This window comes from Anopheles cruzii, chromosome 2 (assembly GCF_943734635.1).
Source record: "Anopheles cruzii chromosome 2, idAnoCruzAS_RS32_06, whole genome shotgun sequence".
NCBI classification, from domain to species: domain Eukaryota; kingdom Metazoa; phylum Arthropoda; class Insecta; order Diptera; family Culicidae; genus Anopheles; species Anopheles cruzii.
The window spans coordinates 25,468,491-25,495,062 of record NC_069144.1 but is presented as its reverse complement, the minus strand read 5'-3'; the positions used below and the strand labels follow the sequence as shown (position 1 = coordinate 25,495,062).

Genomic DNA, 26,572 nt, shown 5'->3' with positions numbered 1-26,572 from the left:
GCTGCACTAACCGAAGCGGTTCGGAGTCGTTAGTTCGCGTGAAGTGCGCCCAATAGATACCGGGCAGAGGCGCAATCCAGTAAAACAGACCCAAAGAGGCCATAAACGTTGTACACGATTTGGCGAATATATCCGCCCGTCGGTTGTACTGGGCTAGCTTGTGAGTCAAGCGAGTAGAATATGAAATTGCTGTACACAGAAGAAAGGATGCTGGTTAATGAGCGATTAAAATTGAAGAGCTAAAATAGAGATCGCTTACTAAATTCTGATAACTTTTTGAGCTCCTTTACATACGTCTGGAAGTGAATGGCTTTCCATGCAAACAGTATACCTGCACCGAACATGTTACAGTTGAAGAGAAATTCTATACTACCCTCGACGAACCGGTCAAGATCTTCATGGCCACCGAAGAGATATGGAAACACACTGAAGATAAGAAAAAGGACGAAAAGCCACCCAAACCGGATGCGCTGTGACTTTTGGGGTCCTTCCAAGCCAACCAAGTGCATTAGCTTTAGCACAAACTTCATAATAGCGTCCGGATGTGTATAGTTCGTCTCCATTGCTATGCTTAATCGAAACGGACGAGACTAGACTAAGGTTAGCTACGGAACGGCCATCAGCATTTATGCTGCATTTCTTTCGTAAAAGGTAAAAAACCTCAAACACTAATGAGATGGTGCGTGCGTGTTTATTTATTTTTCACTTTTCACTATCCGATTTTCAAGGTCAACATCGGCGGGCCATTGATAGCTGGTTTTTGTCGAGTTTGGAAAACGGATTACTTCAAGCAGCTTATCAACTTCAGAGATTAATCAGCTTTCAAGGAACCACCCCATTCGGGTCATCGATAAGGTCAGTGGTACCTTTAAAGTCGTGAGCTGTAACGAAACGTTTTTATGCAGCTTAAAGGTAGTGTTTACCTAGCATTACCTTAATGACGCCATAACGACCGTCGTCATAACGATCAATCGATGGCCGGCCAATCTAGTGGTTGCCCTTTAAAACTGGTCCTTCAGCACGATGTAGACCGAATAGGACATTTTTGCCATCTGAAAATAGAATGGGAATTCCCTTTGTGGGCTGCTTGCGGTCCAGATTACTTTCCTCGCACAATTACTTTACCAAACTGCTCCACGTCCACGAAACAAAACTTGCCCGCCGAAATCCCGACCGGCTTCTGGGCACGCTGCAGCACCAAGCGGAGCTTTTTTTGCACGGAAACCGACCTTCCGTACCAGTAACTATCGGTGACGGCACGACCCACGCTGACGCTCTGAAATGGACAAAGAAACCGACGTTCGGAATCGAAATGGGGGAGTGTACGTACAACCTCCGACGTAAGATCCGTTCCGAAGTAGCAAAAACCAAAAGTCTCCACGGTGAGAAGAATAAAAAGTATCGCGACGTTGGCCGCCTTCGTGCTGATACCCTGTGTGTGTGAATGTGATAATAAATCGGTGACCCCGCTTGACACGAAGGGTGTCCTTTCTGCCTTACCGTTACCACCACGTACAAGACTAAACTGCACCATATCATTACGCACTGAATGAATTGACCCAGAAACACCCATCGAAAGATAGTTTCCAGCAACTCGACGCATCTGTTTGAAAAAGTTTCAAATCAATCCAAAATCGTTTATCTGAACGATCACCATACTTTAGCGCTTGTTGGTGCATCTCAATAATTCCAATCAGTTCCGATTCTACATTGCGTTCGTCCAACTGATCCATCAGTTGGATGCGCATCGCAACGAGATGCAGCATGGCGGAGCAGAACTTCACATTGCTAAAGATGGTTAGCAGCTTTAAACCGCCAAAGAACGCGAGCATGCAAATCGTAGGCAACATAATGGCGGTGAAGATGGAGTAGTCAACCAGCGACACACGGATCCGCAGCCAATATAATTCTTCTTCCAAATGCAACACGTGTTCTACCGGGATCGATTTATTGTGCACGGCCAGATAAGCCGAGTACGTGCTCGTCAGTGGCGCAACCCAGTAGAAAGTGGCCATGCAAAGGTGGCTGCAGCAGTAGATTTTCGAAAACTTGTCGATGCGATAGTTGATACGCATGAGATAATCTCCCAGTTCCGGGCGAACTTTGTTGCTGAAAACTATGCCAGGAAATTAAGGGGCATTAGAGTAACCCTCCCAAAAGTGACAACCAACTTACCCAACTTCGACAGATCCATAAACCGGTGAACTAAATCGTTGTACACATCGAGGTTGAACGAAAACAGCAACATTCCGAACAGGACATTCCACTCGAATATCAACTCCGCCGTGCCCCGGATGGTGGTGTCCAGATCCGGATAGCCAAAGGCAAGCTTTGGAATGACCACTAGAATACAGAAGCTGGCGAAAGCGAGCCGGAACTTGTACCGATACCGTCGTTCGCCCCACAAACCGGCAAATCCTTGCAAGCGCAGTAGAAGCGGCATCACGCTGTAAGGATCCTGGAGCTTGGGTAAAACCATTGCCGGCGAAAGGACTTTGGTCAGTGTTTCGCAAATTCGCAACGGTGCGCCACGTCGATGCAGTATTTGCGTTTGAAGTGCCTCAAATTAAACGATCCCATCAGGAGTTGTTTGCGAATACGGCTTTCCGTGGTGAACAGGCGCATTATTTGCAAGCCCATTGCAAGCTAATGGCGCGGTCAAATGTTTGAACAACGGTGCATTCCTGAAGACCGTTTAAGAACGGCCAAACGAACGGATTAGGAAACGGGATTTCAAATTTAGAATCTACGAACCACCCTGTAGCAGATCAGTGTTCATTTTCGATCCGGCGAGATTTTCTAATGTCAATTGCGGCGTTCGTGTGTTTGTTTGGCCGCCGAGGGAACAGCTGGAACAGCAATAGATTGGATCGATTGCTCCGGCAGTGCAAGCGCACCCGGAAGAACGCCTGCACAACAAAGAGGCACGAGAATTAGCTCACAAAACTCTATAATTGCGGCTCCTCGCGGTTGAGTGGTTTCGCTTATCTTGCGGGCGTCAATCTTTCGTTCGACCAAGGCAACGGTAGGGCACGATGCGTTAGTATTCCGGTCGTTTGCGCAGCGTTCGCGTGCGGTTTCCTGATTCCGCTTAGCCAGAGACCGCGTACCAATGTTCCACGCTGGGTATCGGGCGTTGCAACGGTCCCAGCACAGCCCTGCGCCGGTTGTCCTCCTGCATAAGCTCTCTGTCGAAGGAAGGAACCAGTTTTCGGTCGTGTCACAGCTGTTCGTTTCGTATGGTTGTCTGGCAGGACAACCGATATTCGCTGGAAGTGTCAACAGTTGTAGGAAGTACACCCAAAAGGTAGATTAATTGGTACCCATCCAAGCGCTTCATTGCTAACGAAAGTCTCATTTCAGTATTCCAGAATGCTAGTGTCGGGACAAAATGAAGACAAAAGGACACAACGAGGGCGTCCCATCGAACCGGTCAGCTTTACCAAAAACATGACGTTCTATAATAACGAGAAAAAGGCGTACGAAAAGGATGACCACACGTTTAGGTGGGAACGAATGAGGTTACCGTAACCGTGGCACGTAGCACGTAATGTTCTGTGCCGTTTTTCGTTCCCCGCAGGCTCAAGCAATCTCTCGATAGACCGCTTGTATTAATATTCTCATGGTTGCAAGCCACTGAAAAACATCTGTCGAAATACGCCGAGTTCTATCTCGAGCAAGGTTTCGAGGTGCTGAGCGTTCACATAACCCCCTGGCAATTGGTGTGGCCGGTCAATGGTTCGCAAAAGGTGGCAGCCGATGTAGTGAAGTTTCTGTTGAACAACGACTTCGCCGAGGGAATCGTCCTGCACGGGTTCTCGGTCGGTGGTTATCTCTGGGGCGAGTGCCTGGTGAAGGTGAACGCTGATGCCGCAGGTCGCCAAACGCTGAAGAAAATCTGTGGCCAGGTGTGGGACAGTTTGGCTGATATTACGGAAATTCCGGTCGGTGTGCCACACGCCATGCTGCCGCGAAATCCCACCCTTCAGAGTATTCTGCGGAACTACATAAAGTAACGTATCGTACTGGGAACTACATAAAATAACGTAACATTAAATCTAATCACACCCGTACTTTGAACCATTGCAGCTACCATCTGAAGCTATTCCATGACGAAGCGACTCAGTACTACGTAAAGTGTACACATCTCTTCCATCACGAACCGGCTCGTTGCCCGGCCCTGTTGCTGGTATCGAAAACCGATCCCGTTGGCACGGAGACGGCCAACCGGAGACTGTGTGGCATTTGGGAATCGGTCGGTGTGAAGGTAAAGGAAATGGGACGTGTTTCAGAGAATAATTGACCAGTGCTCTGATTGAATTTTTCGACATTGTTTCGCCCGATAGACGACACTCAAGTGTTGGGATCAATCACCTCATGTGGGCCACTTCCACAAGCATCGGGACGAGTACGTGGAGTTGCTGCACGCGCACCTGCGATCTCTCAAACTACCAATGTACAAAGCTAAGCTCTAATGACCTGGCTACAGTCCCGGGAGGCTCGGGCATCCACCAAAAAGCGTCCTCTTCGATTAGCGAAGAGTCCACGAAGGCGAGATAAGGGCATCGAGCAAAAAGAAGATAATCGATTTCCAGTCAGATAAAGAATGGATTGGTGTTGTTCGTGACATCGATCATTCCGGCACTCGTCGTGACGATTCTCATTCATAAATCAACAGCTTCTCGGTGTTGATAAACGGGTGAATGGTGAGCGAAACGCGAAAACCGCGCCGATACAAACTGTTCACCGTTGCGAAGCGGTCCGGATCCCAGCGGAAGTCCGCGATGTTCCGCTGCCAAAACTCGCTCACCAGAATGTGTCCCCAGTCGAAGGTACCCGAGTGCGATGATGCTCTCGGTGTAGTTGTAGATGGCCGTCTCGGTAAGATCCTCCGGTTCAGAGGCCGGTATCTGACACACCGGTTCCCGCAGCAGATACTTCATGACGCCTTCTCGTGTCCTTCTCCTTTAGACCGCCCCGAAAATGCATCATGCTTCGGCAAGGGCAACAGTTTCATGGTATCGGGTAAAATGAGCTGACTGTTCAATGTGGTTAAAACACAATTTTCGTGGTCGATCTTTGTTTAATTATTCAATGGCCCAATGGCTCGATTTCCAGCTTAACATGACAAAGTGATACGATTTTGACAATTTGAAAAACGAAAGATATTCCTACTTTGAAAGTTGGAAACAAAATTTAGCTACTTCTTATTGAGCAACAACCGCTGAGCGGTCTTAGCCTGCACTAGAGACAATGTTAGTTACGGGCGAGGTTGTTGGTCCCGCGCCAACCAAATATGGAACCCGCCGGGTTCCGCGCCAACCCGCCGAGGATGCGAGGTGTTGGTCCTGTGGATGAGTTTTAAGGTTCGGCAGGTACTTCTCCTTCAATGCAACAGTAATGTGCCTTACCTTTTCTAACTAGGATTTAAATCTCGCTTTGGGTCTTTCTAAAAATGTTTACCAGGGCGACTTCAATAAATTTACCAGGCAGACTTCAATTCAGGATTTTATCTGTAAAGCAATCGTTAAGAAATCATAGCGAAATAATGCTTTAGCTTTCCAGTTTTTTACTCCTATGCCGAACCAAAAAACTCGTTTATTGCTCTCCACTGACTGTTGGTTCCCGACTGAATCTAAGGACTTTTTTCAACCTTTTGGCTTTCTTTGCATGTGTTTTGATAACAAATAACCCAACGACGCAATCGGTAAAATTATATTATTCTTATTGATCCTAACAGGAGGATGATGATGATTGATCATTTATCGAAACCATTATTTAACTTGAACTTGAATTAACACAAACTTGAAATTTTTAGTGTGAAAAAAGCCTTCTACTGAGAAAATAATGAAATATTCGACAAGTTAAATATACCAAATACCACCTGTTCCATATAAAAAATCACAGCTTCCATAACAAAAATCACCGCTTTGGTTGATGTGCTAAAAATGGCGAGTTTTGTTCCTGATAAATGTTGTGTTTTTGCGGGAGTACTTCTTCATTACTGAAAAAACGTGTCAGAACGTGTTTAAAAGTGATTGGCTCGATCAGAATTTCATACTGAAAAGCACTTTTTTTCATACTGAAACGGGATTTCTCATGCGGAACTCTCTTCTCGACAAAGTCCAGGCAAAGAGCGCAAAATCGGAAATTGTAGACTTATAAGACGATAGACGATATAAATACGAGAAAATAATAAAAGAAATAAAAAGATATAATGAAACATGACATCGGTGACGAAGGAACTAACTCTGATCTCGAGATTCTCCACCGGCAAAATTCTCTAAAGCAGATGGTCCGCAAGTACCAGGCGTCCGCAGATTAGACAACTTATAGTGCAACTGATAAAAGATAAGCACAGCGCGATACCGGAGCGCCACGTTTGCCTTTTAAATGTGCCGTGTGTTGTGTGTCGACCAGTTGTTAGGACAGTCGTTGCCGTGGCCCAACGTGTCCCCATATGTAATCTCTGTTTCGTAACTATACCGCCGTACGGTAAATCGGTGGGCGTGCGGAAGGTCATTTGCGTATGCGCTGTTCAGAGCGTCAAGACGGGTGCGATAGAACACGAATCAATTGAGCCGCGTCGTGGTGGCCGGCATATCCGTTCCGTTGTGGCCGCCTGTCGCTCTACATAATGGACAAGGCCAAATGAATTTAATTCGCAACATAGATCCCCGCCTCGGCTCCGCGGCCTGGAACGGCCTGATGCCAGTGTGAATCGCATTTACTAGACCAATCATCACATTCTTCCTCACAAAACGGTTCCGATGGGGATGCCGCGGTCGCATTTTGATTTGTTTGACTCAATTACCTTTAACGAATGCGCGCGTTCGGGGAAAACTGAAACATGACGGCACAGATACACCGCCCACCGCTACCATCTGCTGTCGGCCACTACTAATTGTGATTTGAGACATTTGAAGATCGCACTCCGCATGTTGATCGACGGTTGCAAATGGTAGTTCGACTGGACCGCTAAGCTGAAACCAACCAAAGTTCCCTTCGGTATGGCGCGACATGACGCAAATGAAGTTCCCCGAGCAGTTCCGAACGCCGCTGAACCAACGAAATCTTGTGCAATCCTAGACGATGAATCACACGTGCTCGTGTCTGTTTGCCGCCGCCTGGCGGGGCTTTCTTCGCGTTTTCGCCTGTTTCCGTTTTTGCGCCCGTGGCATTTCTAGGTTTAAAGTGTCCCATCGCAGTAATCGCAACTTCTTTTACAAATCCAGTGGCAACCGGATATCTTTCTGGGAACGACACACTGTGGGGAATTTGTATGGAATAGGCGGACACATTTGGTTTTAGGAAGTATCTTTTATCGACCTGAAACTCTATATTACGAAACAGGTACATAATTATTTCCAGCAAAGGGTACATGGTGTTGTTCGAATACAAGATAGACATTTTCATAGGCCTCCTTATGCATCAGGATGCGTTGGTTGGATGCAAAACTTACTGGAAATAGTTTAAAATTACCTAAACTTTAAATATAAAGTCTGGTTTGGGCGAAGCGACGCGAAACATTTTTTTGCTGCATTATCAAAGTTGAAAAACTGTATTTTTCCGTAGTTTTCTATACTAATTCCCGATAAAAATGTACAGCAATGCCAAACGTGAATAGTTGATTTATGCATATCAAAGAAGGGATCCATTACCTTTCTAATGATGTTTCTAATACAGGTACATTACCGTTGCAGAACTGTGCTAACGATCGCGTTAAAGTAGCTGATAAAAGTTGATTTTAAAGAGTAATTTTGATCACTCCTTCCATTTTGGCAGATGAATTCTCGGAATCTACGCTACGCTGAAGGCTAATCATTCGGATCGCTCGTAGCTAACTTATCTATTTTGAGGAAATATAACTAAAATCCTCATTTTTTTTATGTTGGTTTATCACCGCCTTTTCCCCATAGTGCGCCAGCGCCACGAGGCGGCAAGAAAATTCACCACGAGTGGTGGGTTTGCCCTGCGAGATCGCCGAGTGAAAATTTTTGACAGCTCGCCACTCACTCAGTCTCAGCGGTCCGATCGAAATCGTTCTCCGGTGTTCTCCGGTCTGGCCGTTTTCGTCCTCGTCGTTTTTCGCATACGGTTTTCCGACCCCGGATTCCGGTCGCTGGCCGGGGTGGCAAAACGTGCGGGAAAACCCGTGCGGAAAGTCCGCTGTGACCTGGCGGGCGGTTCACGAAGCGTCGGCGAGCAAAGCAGCTGTCCAAAGAGCACTCCAGCAGCAGCGGCAGCAGTGTGTGTAACAACATCTATCTCATCACGATACCGCAAGTTTTATCGAAATCCCTCCGAATTCCGTGATTCTGGTCGTGCGTTACCGTGCGGTGCAACAAACCTTGTTCGCACCTATTTATGGCCCATGGTTTTCCACTTTTTTCCACCTCTTTACGTGCGTGTGTGCGCCGCTGTGACAGCATTGGTTTCCGATATTTTATGGTGCGTGTGAAGCGTACGGAGCTCTGCTCAAGGCACCGAACGGAAGAAAACTAGAGTTTGCTTTTCGCTTGCGTATGTCAATAGCGCGCCTTCGACAAGGTTCGTAACTCCGTGCGAAATATTCCGTGGCCCCGCACCAGTTGAAAGTGGAAAAAAGTGTCAAGGTTCTAACCGACCGTGCCAGCGCGGGACCATAACTGGTAGTGGTGGTGTCGTCTGCTGTAACGACGGGACAGGGCGGTGAAAAACGACGTTTGACAGGTGGCGGAAGTGTTTTCCTCTTGGCCGACACTTCCGGTCGTGGGATGCGACGGATCGTCCAACGTTGCTGACGGAAGCAGAGCGCTATGTGCTGACGACGACCACCGAAAAATAGCCCAGACTAGGAGTGAAATGTAGTTGGCTGGGAGTAATGCTCAAGATTTAGACCCCTTTCTTTACGACGTGTCACACAAAAGGAAACATATGCATGCTGCAGTCCCTTGAGATCATACAAAATACCTGCATTCCGTACGGTTTTTGTGTGATTCGCAAGAGTTGATAAAAGCGGCAGAATTCATCAAACGTAAAAAACACGAAACGAAACTAGAGCGAATTCCCACCACTGCCTTCTACACGATTCATCTTCATCTGACGCAAAGTCCATCACCACCCATCACCGGATAAAGTCACCGGCAGGAAACCGGAAACGCTTGGCCGAACGCCGCGCTCATATCCGAGCTCCGAGGATTTTGCCCCCGGAGCACTCAACGTATCGGAACTTTCCAGCGCCGTTGTAGCGGAAATCACGACCAAGCGACGAAGACGCAATTTTCCTCGCTTCTCACAGCCTACTACTCCACGTGCGGCCGCAGGGTGAGTACGGTGTGTGTGTGTGTGTGTGCGGTGCTGTTGGAGTGCGTGTTTATCGATCGATGATTCAATGGGCGGATTGCGTAGCACCTAGGGGGGACAGGAAGTGACACTTTGGCCGCAAACCGGAGCACAGGTCCTTTTTCGGGGTGATTCAGCAAAGCTTGAATGTACTCTTTGACTCGTTTTAGTATTTCGGTTTTCGTTGTTGTGCCCTGGAGCCACAACAAAGTCTACGTGGCCGCACGTGTCCTTGGAATTGGAGGAAAGTGCGTCTTCCCGAGAAGTGAACCACAACGCAGAACTGTTTTTCGTGCTTTAACGGGGCGAAGAAAATAGATTTTTATTTGCTGCCCTGACGGACCCTGACCATTTCCATAATCGATCGACCGACCGACATCCGGTGGGTGTCCGCGTTAGCCGGTAGACGACGTAATGTTTTAACATTGTTGGTTTAGTGTGGCCATTCTGCGTCGTTCATGCGTTAGTCATCCGCGCCTTTTTGGTGAGAGTGTGAAGTCGCAAGAAAAGCTACCGATTTCAATGACGAATGTTCAATTTTCAGTGATCTTTGCTTGGCCGATGTATAATCGAAACAGAGCTTTTGGGACGCTGCATACTATTACACATCAAACATTCGATTATCATTATGCAGCCGGTTACCCTGACTTAGGTCGTTTCCGCCAAAAAACAAATTAGAGTACGTCCGTCCGTTGAACTCAACTAAATTAGCAGTGGATTATATTATCTAACGTTATCTTGATCGATTGATTCGCGGAAATGCCGTTTCCTGGTGTTCCTCCATCGATGAAAATTGATCGGTCCATCAGCCGCATGTTGGGAGCGTTTGACCAATTAGTTATTTTTCGCGAAAAATTATCGGACCAAAATGAATTTGATTAATCACTTACCACCGTCGGCCAGTTGTCGCGGTACGGCCGTGACCCAGCGGTATGGCATAACCAGTTTCAGTTATAAATGCATTAATAATAATCGAATGAGACATGCCTAGCTGGGTATTATTTTAAGGCTTTGGTTTGGCTGCATTCCAACGTACAGTTTACATGCCTGGATTCGACGGATTTCGATGTTCGATGAAGATCCCACCCAAAATCGTGTAGCGAAAAATGTGCAAAGAACATAATCATGTTCGCTTCTTACGACAAAATTAATATACTGAAATAGGTGGTTCGCGTTTTTTGGTATTTTCTGCGCGACTCTTCAAACAAAGTTTAGCATTGAACCATGAAATGATTATCGCAAGGCCAGCGCATAGCATAATCAGCCAGTCGCATGTACCATCCTTGTCGAATCATGAATGAATGCTTGCGCATCAGCTGTGGCGCGAGTCGCGCTCGTCGATTTCTGATTAGGTCCGACGTGTAAGGCTTCCAGGTCTGTGGATTACGTTCATGCACATTCTGATTTGTTTCGTTTCCCTGTCTCGACAGATTTTTCGCCAGACGACAATCGATGCGAAAACCCATTAGCACCAGACAGCAGCAGCTCGGCTAGAGGCTCTCGATTACTGGTACTTGGTCGTCTGCTCTGGTACCCCCTGAGCACAGGACCCTTCAGCACACCGATTGTTTACGTGTGTGCCTCCCGAACGCCGCATAACGCGGGAAGATAATGTGCCCGATCTGTACTGCCGTGCCGGTGAGCGTCATCTTCGTAATGAGATAGCATAGATACACCGTGGTTAAAGTGCTAACAGCCGGAGCAAGAGAACGTTCAACAGTCATTGCCCACGTCGCGCACTGCCCTCAGCCGCGGCCATTGGTGGGCCGCTTATCAGCATCATTGGGCAACGCATCCACCAAGAGCAATAGTACCTGATACAGATATTGCAACGAACCGCCGAGGTGGTGCTCGAGAGAGGAGAGAGCACACGGAGTCGCACCGAACGCGGGTAATCGACGCCGGTTCCACCAATAGCTGCGGCGCGAGTCGATTAGCCATAGGCCCGTGGAAAGGGAAGACATTGCGAACAACGGGTAACGGCGCCACCAACACAGCAATCGGAGGCGTGTTCAGGACGGTGTTGGTGGTTGCTGGTGCCTTCGTTGTCGGCTCCGTTGTTGCCGTAGGATCGCCCCCGACGCGTGCTACGGCCGACGCAGTCGTGCCCGGCAAAGACGGTCCGAACGTTTGCCGCGAGTACGACTCGGTCAGTAGTGTGATCGCACGGAGGCGAATCGGTGCCCGGGTGAAACCTCCCTGACGCCGCGCGGGGCTCTAGAAAAAACGAGACACGACCGTGCGTTCGTCCAGTGGCGCTGCATATTCGGCATCAGTTTGCTGTGAAGGCTGTGCCAAAGGATCCTCGCCTTTGTTTAGAGGCCGAGATTGGCCGCTAAAGAGTGGGGCCCTTTAAGTGGGCTGGCAGGACGGAAAAGATGCCACTGGAAGGGTCCACCGCTGGTGCAGATCGGCAGCCGTCGCCTTCACCGATACCGACAGACGGAGGTCCCGATCAGCTGTTCGACACGGCCGAGACGGCGACAACGACGAACGCAACGATCGGGGACACCGCGTCCTTATCGGTGGTGTTTGACGAGCCCGATCGTGCACCAGTATTGGCGGCCAGTTCCGCGGCCGCCGCTGATCCGTCCGATTTCTCGGCCACTAACGGCGGTGCGAAAGTGAACGGCGACGCGGCACTACCACCAGCGCCACCGTCGCCACCGGCAGTACAGATCAAAAAGGCAGCGCGTAAGTCTAAACAATCGAACTACAACCACCATCACCACCATTACACGCCCCGGTACGATCTGGAGCAAGAGCAAGACCATCCTGACGGTGTATCCACTCTAGCCGAGCTGCTGCACGAGTCGCGCCTTCAGGCATCCGTCCACGACATTTTGAACGATGGCGAAGAGGACCAGATGTTCATCACCGGATACGCGAGCTGCCGGCGCAAAACGTTCCTGTGTTACGTCGCAATCGTGCTTACTTTCGGCATCCTGCGGCTGGTGATGCACTGGCGGCGCCACTGGCTGCTGCTGGCCACGCACCGAGAGTGTTCGCTCGAGTGCGCCGAGAAGGTGCTGATTCACGAAGCCTACCAACGGAAGCACGATCTGTACTACGTGAAGGACATCATTACGCTCAGTGGAGACGCTATTAGGTGAGTGAACGAGAGGTGCACGGTAGAACGGAGGTCTACCATTTTGGGGTCGCGCAAGGGAATAATAATGATCAACCCGCTCCGCTCAGCAAGCGCGACATTGTAATGTTGCAATGAACCGTGCGCCGGTGGACCGGTGCACCGTTTCTCGAGAGCACGCGAGCGATGCGCTCAAGGATAGGGAAACAATGCTCCACACGGTCCAGGGTTGTGCCTTCGAGGGCTTCGAGTGGTTCGTGCGAGTGTAAATACTTCGTCCTTCGGCGTTCGCCCAAGTTTACTGGAGTGTGCGCCGTTTCTCTTTCTGGTGAAAATTTATGTAACGATCGTCGATCAACAGGTGTGTGTTGTGTCTGTGCTGTGGTTCACCCTTCACCTGCGGAGAGGATTCTTTCGCGCGGCGAAACGATGAAGTTACGTGGGAAGTTATCCGATCACACGGTGCTTTCTATCTCGAGGTGAAGGTCGGTTGTGTGCACTGGTAGAAACTGGAATTAATCAGCATTAGAGTGAAATGATCTTGAAACGATCTAATCGCGATCTTGTAACGAAGCGATATTCTAGTGTGCTACGAAAATTCCTTACATCGTAGACCCTGAGTAGTGAGACACTGGAAAAGGCCGTTTGACTGCCTCGTAGTGTTAATTTTTTGTCGGTACGATAACGTGTTTGAAGTGCAATTTTGTCACATGACTGCCATATCTTTGTTGCCGAACCTATCGGACGTGTGTCGAAGAGGCTTCAGGAAGAGCGAATGGTTTCTTCAAAAATCCCCCACCGTTCCAGGGGGTCGTATCGGAGGCAGTAAACAATGCGCTTCCGTTCGCATTCGCTAACACGTGTTTTAAAGTCTATAGCAAAAACACATTTGCGTAAACAACAACGTACCTGCATGAGCTCTGCATCTTCCGCCATTTCCTAGCATCGCGGAGACGTTCCCGTAGTGCCACTAAGATCGCCCTCGGATGCGTTGTTTTTAATTGCTCCTATGAACTGCGGTCGTCCTTTCGGGTAACTCTGTTTTTTGTTTGTACAATGCAACAACGGGAATGTTTGTTGCTAATTTTTTACGGTATCCCCAGAAGCAACCATAAAGCCACCCGACTATGAATGCAATGTAAAACAGATAGGCGTATGGCAGGGCCAACGGGAAACCGGTGCCAACCAGTTCGTTCTTGCTCGGTCGGTGTGTTGCTGACCCGTCCAGCAGTGAACCAATCCGCCTGTCGGTGCGGTGAGTTTTGGCCGTTCGCGCGCGCACAGAATTTAACAGGTCTTCCATACGCGAAACGTGGTGGCTGTGAGATATGCCAAAAAAGGGCACGACGAGTCACGAGTCACGCAGGGGAGTATGCGGGCGGCATATGGCCAAAATATGAGCGGCCGAGTTTTGGGTGTTTGCAAAAGCATTTAACATGCCTATACGATGGCCAATTCTTTAGTAGACAAAATTTGAGTCGGGCGTTTAACACTTAAAAAAAATTAAACAAGTTAACAAAGTGAATGCATTATTGCTTTGTAAATATATGGCTGATGTGATCTTCGTGTACACTAAAGACCCTTATAACACTACAGCAACAAACACGCCAGTGATTAAACCAGTCAAGGTATTTTGATCGACGTGTACGACGCCGGTTATGCGCAGGCCGTGGCCATTTGGAGAATGCTGGATACGTAGTTTGACTATTGATTGGAAAAAAGGTACCGTGTCAGTGCTTTGTGCGGTTTCAGTGCTTTGTGACGCAAGTTGGCATACATAAAATCCCTCCATTTACACGGTGGCTGAAGTAAATTGCGCCAGAAAGTTTTATTGTGTAAATATAGCGGATTTTCTGTCCCTTTTCAATTACCGGCCAGTTAGCGACGTGATGTGAAGTCCTTGGCGGTTCGTAAATTACCGTGTTTGAGGTTGAAAGTAATTATTTCAATTTAACACAATGATCGGTTATTAAAAGTAACTAGGTAAGATCTATGCGGGCTGGAATATGTTTAAAAGCGACACCTGCATTTCTGTAGGATTAATAGGTTATCTATTGCAATGTTGTGTATCCGTTAGCAGCAGTCAAGCTTTACAAGTTAATAACGACACATCAAAAATGGTTTGTCAAGTCAAGTCAAGCATCTACGGTTGGGGCCTGGATAACGATAGATTTTGGGTATCGTTTTCTTAACGGAACATAAAACACGTGTCCGTTTTTGTGCCCCCTAATTATTGTGCTCATGTGTTGGGTTATCGCAAATAATCGTTTACTTCTTATCATCTTTTGGTAGTAGAGCAAGGAATTGCTCCATTTTTTCCACTTATATATTGCTTGTTACGTATGTATATGTTCTTCTCGTTCTCTCATTCTTGGCAATAATAAAACGATTATACGCACTTAGGAAAGTCCCATCAATCAATCACGTTGCCAAACATTTTGAATTATGTTGGCCATTTGGTTTGTGGTTTCTTTAGTTGAGAAACGAACAACTATGCTTAAAATGCAATGGTCTCTGTCAAACGTGTGCACTTCACTAGTGCATACGGACTAACTCTTTTAGGACGTAAATTGAGATAAATGTTTCGCCAAATCTACGTCACAACGGCCCAATAACTAAGCAAACAATCGAAAAAGTGCCTTCATATACACACTGTTGCCCGCCAGCAACCAATCTAGGTTTTCGGTCTTAATGCCTGAATCGATAAGATTGTGCCTCCTGTACCTGTTCACTTGATAGGATCATTTATGATGCTTTTAGCGTTTTCGCGGTTTTTACGACCAGTCGCCAGTGGCCGATAAGTCAAAGCGAACAACGATTTGGGTGGACGTATACGAAATTGGAATACGTATTGGAAGACGTATACGTAGCAGCACAGGTGTACAGAAATGATCATCGTGTGTTGCTTTTGACAGTACAAACAAAACATGTCGTTATATTTTGTAATATTCCATCTGGTTATTCATAGTTGTGATACTCTTATAATTGTACAATTACAGAGATGTGATAAATCTATTTATTTCAACTGTTACCGCTTGAAAAGCTCCATTATTCTATTCCTATTCTGCGGCTTATTATTCTATTATTCTCTTTGTTTATGTTATCTGTTATTTTTTCTTCTATTGTATGGACTCATTTGAAGGTAATTTCTCAGATGGATAACAGCAGATAATAGACGAGGTTTCTTTTCTTTTGTAGTTAAAGCAGAACTAGTTTCATATTGTTTTGTTTGTCAATTGCGAAAGCCTCTGGAAAGAAAACCTTTCATCTGCCTTTCTTTATACATTACAACCACAAACAAACATTGAAGACTAGAATGCGTTTACTGTTAACCTCTTCTGTGTCACCTTCAGTAGTAAAAAGTAGGTAATGATGAAGCTCGTTAAGCAGCATTCCCGAAACGAGATGGTCCTCTCGACGACAATCGATTGCCAATCGGCGTGGCGCCATATTGATGAACATGGCTGAATAAGGACGAACAATGTGCCCTCAGTTACCTGCAGAAACAAACGAACGAAACATCCGCTCTTGGGCGATCTTGTGTGATGCATCGCTTTGGCACCCTGCGGTTGTAACTGTAGCACAACATTCCATTTAAATCTATTGCTCTTATCTTTTGCCACGTCCCAGTTTCTTCGGTGCCAATCCCTTCCCTTCCAACAATGCCCGTGCCATATCATTATAGAAATATGCCGTACCGTGGTACAGATGGTGCCCACCCAACACACAGAGTGAACATCGGGTCAACAAAGGTATCACGACGCTGGACAGGATAGGATGGCAATGTGTGGCATTTGAGTCTCCTGGTGGTAGACGATGACGATTTTCAATCATGTTTGTCTCTATCGCGACTGAGGGCTGCTAAAGGGTGGATACTATTTATGAATTGGTCTTCCATTTCCAATTAGATTAAGCATTGCTTTCTCACGTTATTTTTAATGACCTAAATTGCGGTAATGAGTCTAAAGGGCGAGGTGGTTATTGCTAAGTACGCGGCACACCGACCTTTACCTTCTCATCGTACCCTCGAAGCACGCCGATGCGAAGTATTGAACCAAGGGCACGTTATCTATGCCTAGTCGCTATATTAGGCAATGCGCCGCTATCGGTCTCGTATCAAAACGATTAAATGAAATGGTCATACATCAAAGCGACTATTTGTAGGGTTAAAGATGAAAAACTCAGAGTGGTTTTGGTAGCATTAAGTATTGGTCTCTATAAAACTCTATGGGGCTTGTGCCCCGTAGTAAAGGACAAACAATCTGGTTTTTCCTACCAGCACCTGGACATAAAAAATGATTTGTACTTATTTTTTGTTTCGACAATACTCGCTTTTGTATGCAACTGTTTCGGTGAAATTATATTGGTCCTCGACCACAAACGGCCTCAACAAACCCACCCATAAAACGGCGCTATTACTACACCAAACGTGATCGTTCGTCTAGAAAAAGGGAAAACAACATCCAGACCCTGCGACCATTCGCTTATCAACGGCTTCTAATCGCGCTCCCCAGTAAACAGCCACCTCGGTGTGCCACGACATCATCATCGCCATTGAGTCTTGATTCTCTGTTTGAAAGACGCTTCTCTCCGGCACTGCTGCTGCTGCTGGTGCCTGAGACATGTGTTTCAACAGTTACTCAGTCTACGAACGTGCCACTGGGTTCTGGGCGCGATCCGCGATCCGTTACTACAGAGGCGCGAGCATAATTGTTTGGTCGCACACATTGTTGTCGTCGTCGCGGATCGATTCGTGCGCAATCCATCGGTTGGAGCTTGTGTCTGAGTGATGCTCACACGTGTGCCAATCATCCGTATCAACGTTGGACGTTGGACAGCTTCGGGGGTGTAAGGTGCCACACTAAGGGCACAGTGGTCGACGTGGCCGCGAAATAATTTCAGCTATGCTCACGTCGACGGTAATTAACTGCCCGTTGGCGGGCCGATTAGAGAATGTTTGGTCGATGGTTGCACTGTCGGCCCTCGGACTTGAAGCCACCCGTGGAGGTGTTAAACGGTGCATTCAACAGAATGGTGGCTGTGTAATGGGCGAAACATTCGCCTAATGGTCCGGCGCACCCTCCGTTGGTATTTGTTTGCCCAAACTATGTGGTTGCGGGTTCATTCTGAGCTGGCAACAATGCCACAATCGATTCCTAACAATTGCGGGGTGGAGCTTTTTGTTTTATTAGACTTTTTCTTTTCCTTTTAGCACCTCAAAACAATGGCAAAAGCACCATTTTGAACAAGCTGTATTTAATGTTTTTTTTTAAATTTATATAACAGATGTTTTTTAACTTAGGTTAATTTTATTCTTTGATTTGCATAACAAGCTCATACAATTTGTGGTTCTTCTATTAAAAGCTCTTTACAGTTTGAAATTTTTTTTATAGATCTTTTCTTGAATCATTTTGAATCATTTTGCAATAATGGGCTGCGAAGCTTTGCCGACTGTTTGTAATGAGCACCTTTTAAGCTATGCTAGAGGTTCTAGCTGGTTCTTTTGTTGCCTTGGTATCGAATCAATGTCACGACGTTAACAACTCACCAATCGTTAGGTTTTCTATAAGCTCCGTCGGGTCGTCACTAGCGGATGAAGGGCCAATAGAAGTGTGGAAGTTTAATCGACCGGCCGGTGGTTTAAACGAATCGCCCACTGTCAATATGACCATACATTTCATTGAAACAGTCTCCACAGCTCTGATCAGTTTTTACCTTCAGAGCCCTAAGTGAAGATGGGATTCAGAAGAATTTTATTAAAGTAATGTAATGGTTTTACTTATCTGGCAACTACCACCACCGCAGTCTTGTCGCGGAGACTCCTTCCACTGCCGCGATCGAGCTACCAATTTGCTTTTCCAGCCAGTAACGCATCGCCGTCAATGTAGCGGAACCTCCATTGTCCCTCTACACATACAGAACCAAAAATCAGTCTAAGGATCTTCGTCTCATACGCGGCTAAGAGGGTCTGTCTTACAGCCGTATGCCAGTGCTAGGTTTTTAAAGGATAAAAATTTCGTATAGCCCCAACTTCGATCGTAGAAATAGTCCACAAAAAAATGATGAATATTTCACTGAAACTGAAACAACATATTGATTCTCAAGCACAGTCATTTTTGTCATCATTTTGTTTGATGTTTGCACCATACATTCAACAACTTTGTGAGGAATGCAGAGCAGGGTCCCTGGCACCGTGTCCTTGAATTGGGCGGTACGTCTTATTCGTGTGTGTGCCTTGAATACCGATCACCAATCGGCCCTTCCCCCCAACGCTCATGGGTCACCCTTAACCGACGCTAAGGGATCTACACCCGATTGTTGACTTACTATGTGTTCCGTTTTGTGCCCGCGCCGCGCAATAAAGTACGATGGGTTCGATTGACAACGTAGGGTGTGTGAGTGATGTAAGCTCTTTTTATGTTTCAAATTTCAAAAACATACAGCATAACGTTCAGTATGTCGCTCTCGTTGGGTGTGCCGAGAACGGGAAGATTGTTGAACATTGTGCCGCTTGATAGGCAACAGCGGCGATTTCATTGATCCCCCCACAAAAAAAAGACAAAAGTTTAGTAATAAATGGTCCTTTCACTGTTGCCAACATATTGCTCGCTCGCGTGCGATCGGAAAACGTGTCCAGAGCTTCGGAGGCAATTCCTAGTCCAATATGTTGTTTCTGTGTGCGCTGGCGGAAGTGTACGCCATTCGACCTGACCGAAGCCCAGAAGTGGGTCGATATCGAACGAATATCTCTTCCATAAGCCCTCGCGTCCTACAAAACGCCGCTGAACGTGATCGAAAGAATGGCGAGTGTACGATTTGGCGATGACGCCAACACTACTACGACACTGGCTACGACGAGAGGCCCGCGCTCCATGTTCAATCTTAATTAGAGTTTATTTGTTCGAACGATTCGCTTGGCTGACATTGCATTGCGAAACAGACCACTGCTGCTGGCTAGCTGGCGTGGCGGCCTTGCAGACGCAATCGTCCCTCCGAATCTGCCGGTACCGGTTGACTCTATGGTCGAGCGAACACTGATTGATAGTGGTGGCCCTACGTCACAGAATCTCCGGCGAGGGACAGTCGGTGACAAAGCAATTAAAAAGAGAAAATGGCACAAACATTGATTGAAGGATTATTTCTTCGGCGCGCGTCCTTGCAAAATGTGCCCTGGAAGCATCAGTGTTGCTGCTTGGGAATCGCTCAGGATTCCTTTGCTTGTCCCAAAAAATGAAGTGCTACTTTCATACGCGCGCTCAGCTGTCCTGTTCATCATGATCCCGTCTTATTTCGGTTTCTTCCAGGTTCTGCAGTTTCGTTGCGCTGTGAAAAAAAAACTTAATTATTATTCATTTCTTTTCGGTTCTCTCTTTTAGCGACATTACCAGCAGCGGAAAGAAGCCTTCAACGACCAATGCACGCAATGTCGTGAAGGAATTGGCACAAAACGGGATCACCGATCCGATCGGCTTCTTTCGCACACTCGCACCGTTCCAGGTGGCGTACCATCGAAGCGGTGGCCGGTTCGAGCACACGAACACGATGCGCTACTTTTGCTGCAAGAAGCTGCGCTACATCTGGTGCGACGAGAGCAAGAAGTTTGTGAAGCTGCACGGACTGGACGTGGAGGTGCCGAGCGCGGCGATTCACCACGCAAAGGGTCTGTCGGTGTACGAGCAGAACATCCGGCGGCTGGTTTACGGCAGCAACGAGATCTTCATCCCGCTGCGGGGCGTTCTGACGCTTCTCTTCCTAGAGGTGCTTAACCCGTTCTACGTGTTTCAGATCTTCTCGGTGGTGCTGTGGTTCTGCTACGAGTACTACTACTATGCGGTCGTAATCATTCTGATGAGTGCCTTCGGCATAACTGTGTCGATCATACAGACGCAACGAAACCAGCGTGCCCTCTACTCGACGGTCAAGAGCAACGACACGGCGATGGTGGTGCGTGACAGCATGGAATCGGAACCGATCGAGACGCGATTCCTGGTGCCTGGGGACGTCCTAGAGATACCGGCCACCGGCTGCACCATGCACTGCGATGCGGTCCTACTGTCCGGCAACTGCATACTGGACGAGTCGATGCTGACGGGCGAAAGTGTGCCGGTGACGAAGACCCCGTTGCCGCTGAAGCGTGAGTTGATCTACAACCGGAAGGAGCACGCCCGCCATACGCTCTTCTGCGGAACGCGCGTCATTCAGACGCGCTACATCGGCAGTGAAAAGGTGCTGGTGAAGGTGCTAAACACGGGCAACATTACGGCGAAGGGTGGCCTAATCCGGTCGATTCTCTACCCCCCGCCGGTTGACTACAAGTTCGAGAAGGATTCGTACAAGTTCATCACCGTGCTGGGCATCGTCGCTTTCTGTGGCTTCGTGTACACGCTGTATACGAAAATTAGCCGCAGTGTCGGGGTGGTTAAAATTATCGTGGAGTCGCTCGATCTGATTACGATCGCCGTTCCGCCGGCACTGCCGGCTGCAATGACCGTGGGGCGGATGTACGCCCAGAAGCGGCTCAAGCGCAGCAACATCTACTGCATTTCCCCGCGAGCGATCAACGTTTCCGGCAGCATCGATTGCGTGTGCTTCGACAAGACGGGCACGCTGACGGAGGACGGGCTGGATATGTGGGGCGTGCTGCCAAAAGATGCCACCAACAGCTTCCAGATGCCGCTGAAGCAGATCGGACGGCTACCGATGACCGACCACCTGTTGTTCGGGATGGTGACGTGCCACTCGATCACCTTCGTGAACGGCGAGATGCGCGGCGATCCGCTGGATTTGAAGATCTTCGAATCGACGGGCTGGATTCTGGAGGAGGCGAACGTGTCGGATGAGACGAAGTACGACATGCTGTTTCCGACGATCGTGAAACCACCGCGCGGTGACTCGCGGGATGATCTTAATCTCGAGCTGGACGTGGCGTACGACAATTCGAACGACATTGGCATCGTGCGGGAGTTTTCCTTCACGAGCGCCCTGCAACGGATGTCGGTCATCACGCGCAAGGTGTCGGACAATCACTTCAACGTGTACGTCAAGGGTTCACCGGAAATGATCAACTCGTTGTGCAAGGCTGAAAGCATTCCGGGAGAGTTTCAGGCCAAACTGGGCTTCTACGCTCAGCAGGGCTACCGGATCATTGCGATTGCGTACAAGCAGCTCGACAAGAAGCTAAACTACCCGAAGGTGCAGAAGATCGCGCGCGAAAAGGTCGAGTGTGATCTGGAGTTTCTCGGCTTCGTCATTCTGGAGAACCGCTTGAAGACGGACACGGAGGAGGTGATCGAAAGTCTGAATACGGCACGGATCCGTTCGGTGATGGTGACGGGAGACAACCTGCTTACGGCGGCAAGTGTCGCGCACGATTGCGGAATGGTACTGGACGGCCAGAGTTTGGTGACAGTTACGGCACACGCAGACAAAGGGCACCCGGAGCGATACTTCCTATCGTATGACTTCTCAGGCCAGGCCCAGCTGACCCGCTCCGATATCATAAACGATAACGATCGGGTAATAGGCGGAGGAGAAGGAGATGGAGAGAAGCTGAAGAACGGCGGCGGCAACTATGCGCTGATGACGGAATCGAACAGCATTAGCAGCTCGATCGATACTTGCACCATCTCGACGCAGCTGAGCTCCTTCGATAAGGACGTGCATCGGATCAGGATCGAACCGGACGTTTGCAGCGTCTCGCCAAACGGGGCGCTCGATGGAGGACGAGACGACTTGATGAAGGCTGGCGGTGGTTCGTTCCGTTTTGCGTTGACCGGCAAAACGTGGGCCATCATCAACGAACATTTCCAGGACTTGGTGCCCATTATCACGACATACGGTACCGTATTTGCGCGAATGTCCCCGGATCAGAAGCAACATCTCGTTACGCACCTGCAAAGCCTCGGTTACTATGTGGCCATGTGCGGCGACGGTGCGAACGACTGTGGTGCACTGAAGGCGGCCCATACGGGCATTTCCCTTTCGGAAGCGGAATCATCCGTAGCGTCACCGTTTACGTCCAAAAATCCAACCATTGCCTGCGTACCGAATGTGATCAAGGAAGGCCGGGCGGCACTCGTCACGTCGTTCGGCATCTTCAAGTTCATGGCTGCCTATTCGCTGGTGCAGTTCGCTTCCGTCGTTATCCTGTACTCGATCGATTCCAATCTGACCGACTGGGAGTATCTCTATATTGATCTGTTCATCATCTCCATCGTGGCGTTTTTCTTTGGAAAAACGTCCTCATACGAGGGCCCCCTAGTCAAGGAGACACCGTCGAATTCGTTAATCTCGCTCGCCCCGCTCCTGTCGCTGGCCCTGCATATGCTAGTAGCGATCGGTATCCAGCTGGGTGGCTGGTACCACGTACATGCGCAACCCTGGTTCGAGCCGTTCAACTACACTACCGATCGGGATCTGAACGATCACGGATGTTACGAAAACTACACGATATTTTCGATCTCGTGCTACCAGTACTTGATCCTTGCGGTTGTCTTCTCCAAAGGGGCACCCTACCGAAGGTCCCTTTTCTCCAACTACGGCTTCATCATCAGTATCGTCATTAACACGGCGCTCGCTATCATGCTGACGCTCTACCCGCCGCATTGGCTGATGGAGCAGTTCGAACTAGTGATGCCCCCGGAGGGAGAGTTTCACTTCCGTCTGTACCTGGTGGCGTACGGGTTCGTCAACTTCCTGCTGTCGCTGTTCATCGAGAAGGTGATCGTAGACGAAATTGCTTTCAAGCGGTTGCGCTACCGCTGGCACAACATCGCCAAATCGCGGCGCAAGTACTTAATGATACAGCAGCGGTTCCAGCAGGAGATCCAGTCGCCGAATGATCTGAAAACGGTGTACGGGTGGTCGAACGAAAAGTACGATTACTGACGCCACCTTACGTGGATGGGAGTGGTAGCGGCCAGGTGGATGCTGCCGACTGTGCAGGCAACGATCGTTTGCCACTGGAAAGAAGCTGGTTACTACAACCGAGAGGCCAAGCTTCGGTAGCATTCTTTCTGCCGTGGCCGTTTAGTTCGGCTTGGATCTTTTGTTTCCTTCCTTTCGCCATCAATTCGCAGCAGGTGCCTATGTTACGAAACGGTGCGCATATTGTTCTAATCGGCTTCTAGTGTCCATTATTATGACAGACAATAATGATGCGAATGTGACGACCGGCCCATCAAGACTACACACCTCATCGTCCTTAAAGATAGACAAAAATGTTAAGAAAAGAATGATATTTGCGTATTTTTGCAACCCGGGGGTTATTCCCCAAATTGAGCTCCTGCTCTCCTGGACTTAAGGATGATGAAAAGTGGTCTAGAGAAAAGAGGCCTCCACTCGCCTGCCCGGGGCCTCTATCGACAAACCTCTCCACTACTAAGAACAGTTACGGAATGCTGTGCTAAAGAAAAAAACCTGTGTGTGAGCGGGAAACGGCCATAGTAATTATGTTATTTCCGTTTTGTTTTTCTTAGGTTCTCTCGTGTAAATAGTAACCGTGTTTTGTGTGTATCCACAATGTATCACCCTGCACAACATAACTGAACACTAATAGATAGGGTCAAAATGATACAATCTTATGATTCCTGCGGATCGCTTCCAACATAGCACATAGGTCTTTGGACAGCATTGTTTAGTTGAAAAATGGTTAAAAGTCAAAATCAAGGATCCACAAACAAAATGCAAACTGATCGACGAAGCAAATTGGTTGGCTGTTATGAACCTCGTTGTCTTTTCACGCTTACCACCTACCAATAGCTTAGAAAATGTACTCGCTCAGCACATTCTCCAAAAACTGTAGCCATCGTTCTACGTTTTCTTCTCTAGTTCGTTCTCAGGGAACTTCGGTCCCGGGTCTATAAAATAGTTTTCAATCTTTACTCGATACCAAATGAAGAAGAAGGGTACTCCGACACGATAGTGACAGTTTACTAGTAGTAGTGCGAAAGGAGGAAGCAAGCTCACTAGAGCTATGGTCAGTTAATAGACGTACCATTAGGTTTATTAGGTTATTAGGATGGAGATAGGGGTAGACACGGTTTGATTTTATCGTCGGCGTTGGTTGGTGGCAGTTGAGAAGTACCATTTACTTGCAGCTGCCTCAGGCTGTTTCTATTTTGCAAATGATCTACTACCGCTGATTAGGACTATTTATGAGTGCTTTATCTGTATACGGGCTGCTTACTACTGATCGCCTTCCGTCTTAGGTATTGTTAGGGCTTTATTTAAAAACCACAGCACATCAGCAGGCGAATGATTTTACATCTTCTTTAATTTTACGAACCGCGTTAGTTATTGTAAGTGAATCAAGCGGAAATCTGCGGTATTAGTATTTGCAAGATAACGAGTGTCACTAGTTGAATGGAGCGCAATTTTGTAGTCGGTATGCCGTAGAGAGAGCCTCACATATTGTACGATTTATGTTGGTTATAAACGAATATTGTTTCGCCAAAACTTACCACTCTAGCGTCAAGTTTTAATTGAAATTAGTTGATTAGTAAATCCGACACGGTGCTAGATTTACGGAAGGCGAACCACGTTAAACTTCCCTGTAGCGCGGACAGCACAGATTGATTCAAAATCAACGAACAGCCAACCCCGCAAGAGCGCACCCTACAAATAGGCATTTTGTTTGACAAACGTTTTGCTTCTAGTTGGTTGGATCGTTTCGAGCGTTGCGCTTTAGTGTTGCTACCGATCATGTATAACATGTAGAGGACTGACTGTGCGAATCGATCACACGAAAAAGGGATGGATCGAAAAGGTCTTCAAATCCTCCCTGACGGATTTTGTACCGTTTCAGGATAACGTTACGAGCAGGAGCACCTCGGACCTCGGTCGCGTAGGCAACGGTTTGGTGTGGATGTATATATGTGGCATTATATAGTCAGATTAAATTTAACGAAATAAATCGATTCTATGATGTATACCACGGAAGCCGGAAGCCGTCAATTTTATTAGCCTCAGATGTCCGAAATCTTTTGAACGGAGCTGTAACGGAATTATGTTCGAATTGCCCAAAAAAGGGAACTTCTGCTTATGACAGCCATGTTTGTGGAGATTTTCGAAAAGGAATAAAGCTAGAACTTCTCTTGTAATTTGGTTCCTAATGATGATTTGGGCCCCATTTAACAGAAAATTTGAACTCCTTACAATGATAGTTGAGTCATACCAAAGATTCATCACTCCAAAGCAGCTTTTCTCACAATAAGCGAGGTTTCAAATCACGCAGATAGTAAAATACCGTCCTTTTTTATGATGAACACGACCTTCGTTTTCATACAGCTTGATTGTTGCTGCCGATTGCTTGCTCACTTTTGTGGAAAGTTCGTGCAATATCCTTAGTATTTTTACCACTAATATTCAAAAAAATAACTAATTTACGTTATTCATTGGTAACTTGCGGAGGCTTCTGTCATCTGTCATATTACAAGCTGAGAAAGAGCGGAGAGAAGCTCGTTCGCTCTCTCGACGAAAACAAATGGCGACTCCGTTCGAAGCTGAGTTGGTTGCCGTGAATGTTTCGTGAATGTTTCGTCAATTTAACCCAACTTAGTCGCCTCGGGTGTGGTGAAAACGGTGTGCAAACGACAGTGCAAGCCGCACGCAGCACGAAACAACTGAAGTTGCTGACCAACGCGGTGCGTGTGGGGGTGAATTTTCGTGTGCAAACCTCACACGGCATAGCAAGGAAAAGGTGATTTTCTTTGAACGGTGGAAGGTGAGAAGTGACCGTGCGATGCGAGCAAGACCCAGTGAGGAGCAAGTGAGTGAGAAGTTGCGTTCGGAAGGTCTGTGAGCAAGAAGAAGAAGAAGAAGCATAAGTGAGTTGGCTTGCGGTTGTGAGCATCCAGGAAGAAGCGACGTGAAAAGAGAAAGGCCGAGAGCGAAACAGAGAATCCACAGCCAGATAGCATTAACGGTGAGTGTTTGGTGGCTCGCCATAAAATTCCGGTCTCGCTGTGCCTGTGATTCAAAGCGGCTCACGGTGACGTCGGCTTTTTTTTCTACAAAGCCACGAGCAACGTTGTGACAGCGCAGCACAGGTGTGTGCGTAAATGGGTGCGTACGAGCAGAAAAACATAATTTATTGATGAGCCTTCCGCGGAGGACAGATTTTACCTTCCAGGGCTCGTTACCTTCGGGATTGAAACATTT

At 47.8% G+C, this 26,572-nt stretch overlaps 3 protein-coding genes across 3 annotated transcripts; 2 read left to right on the top strand and 1 right to left on the bottom strand.

The window, feature by feature from the left end:
* Window positions 1-687: 687 nt before the first annotated feature.
* LOC128268480 (uncharacterized) lies at window positions 688-2,479 on the bottom strand. The gene is made up of 7 exons (XM_053005596.1): window positions 2,176-2,479; window positions 1,660-2,116; window positions 1,501-1,603; window positions 1,331-1,432; window positions 1,121-1,276; window positions 934-1,052; window positions 688-866 (listed from the first exon to the last, which is right to left on the bottom strand). Exons 1-6 carry the CDS (start codon window positions 2,477-2,479, stop codon window positions 1,002-1,004), a joined length of 1,173 nt encoding a protein of 390 aa, XP_052861556.1. The 3' UTR covers window positions 688-866; window positions 934-1,001.
* A 556-nt stretch (window positions 2,480-3,035) lies between these two features.
* Window positions 3,036-4,589, top strand: LOC128278741 (uncharacterized). Its single transcript, XM_053017470.1, has 5 exons — window positions 3,036-3,039; window positions 3,353-3,506; window positions 3,581-4,012; window positions 4,090-4,267; window positions 4,347-4,589. The coding sequence occupies exons 1-5, from the start codon at window positions 3,036-3,038 to the stop codon at window positions 4,473-4,475; spliced, it is 897 nt and encodes a 298-aa protein (XP_052873430.1). The 3' UTR covers window positions 4,476-4,589.
* A 7,113-nt stretch (window positions 4,590-11,702) lies between these two features.
* LOC128269218 (polyamine-transporting ATPase 13A2) lies at window positions 11,703-24,113 on the top strand. Its single transcript, XM_053006620.1, has 2 exons — window positions 11,703-12,433; window positions 19,789-24,113. The coding sequence occupies exons 1-2, from the start codon at window positions 11,703-11,705 to the stop codon at window positions 23,297-23,299; spliced, it is 4,242 nt and encodes a 1,413-aa protein (XP_052862580.1). The 3' UTR covers window positions 23,300-24,113.
* The last annotated feature ends 2,459 nt before the right edge of the window (window positions 24,114-26,572 follow it).

Bases quoted from the DNA above. Each gene is read 5' to 3' on its own strand.
- LOC128268480 (XM_053005596.1), bottom strand. From the start codon at position 2,479: ATGGTTTTACCCAAGCTCCAGGATCCTTACAGCGTGATGCCGCTTCTA. The intron at 2,117-2,175 runs GTAAGTTGGTTG...TTCCTGGCATAG, and splicing joins TATGGATCTGTCGAAGTTGG to TTTTCAGCAACAAAGTTCGC. The intron at 1,277-1,330 runs GTACGTACACTC...TGTCCATTTCAG, and splicing joins CGGATCTTACGTCGGAGGTT to AGCGTCAGCGTGGGTCGTGC.
- LOC128278741 (XM_053017470.1), top strand. The intron at 3,507-3,580 runs GTGGGAACGAAT...CGTTCCCCGCAG, and splicing joins AAGGATGACCACACGTTTAG to GCTCAAGCAATCTCTCGATA. The intron at 4,268-4,346 runs GTAAAGGAAATG...TTCGCCCGATAG, and splicing joins GGGAATCGGTCGGTGTGAAG to ACGACACTCAAGTGTTGGGA.
- LOC128269218 (XM_053006620.1), top strand. From the start codon at position 11,703: ATGCCACTGGAAGGGTCCACCGCTGGTGCAGATCGGCAGCCGTCGCCT. The intron at 12,434-19,788 runs GTGAGTGAACGA...TCTCTCTTTTAG, and splicing joins CTCAGTGGAGACGCTATTAG to CGACATTACCAGCAGCGGAA.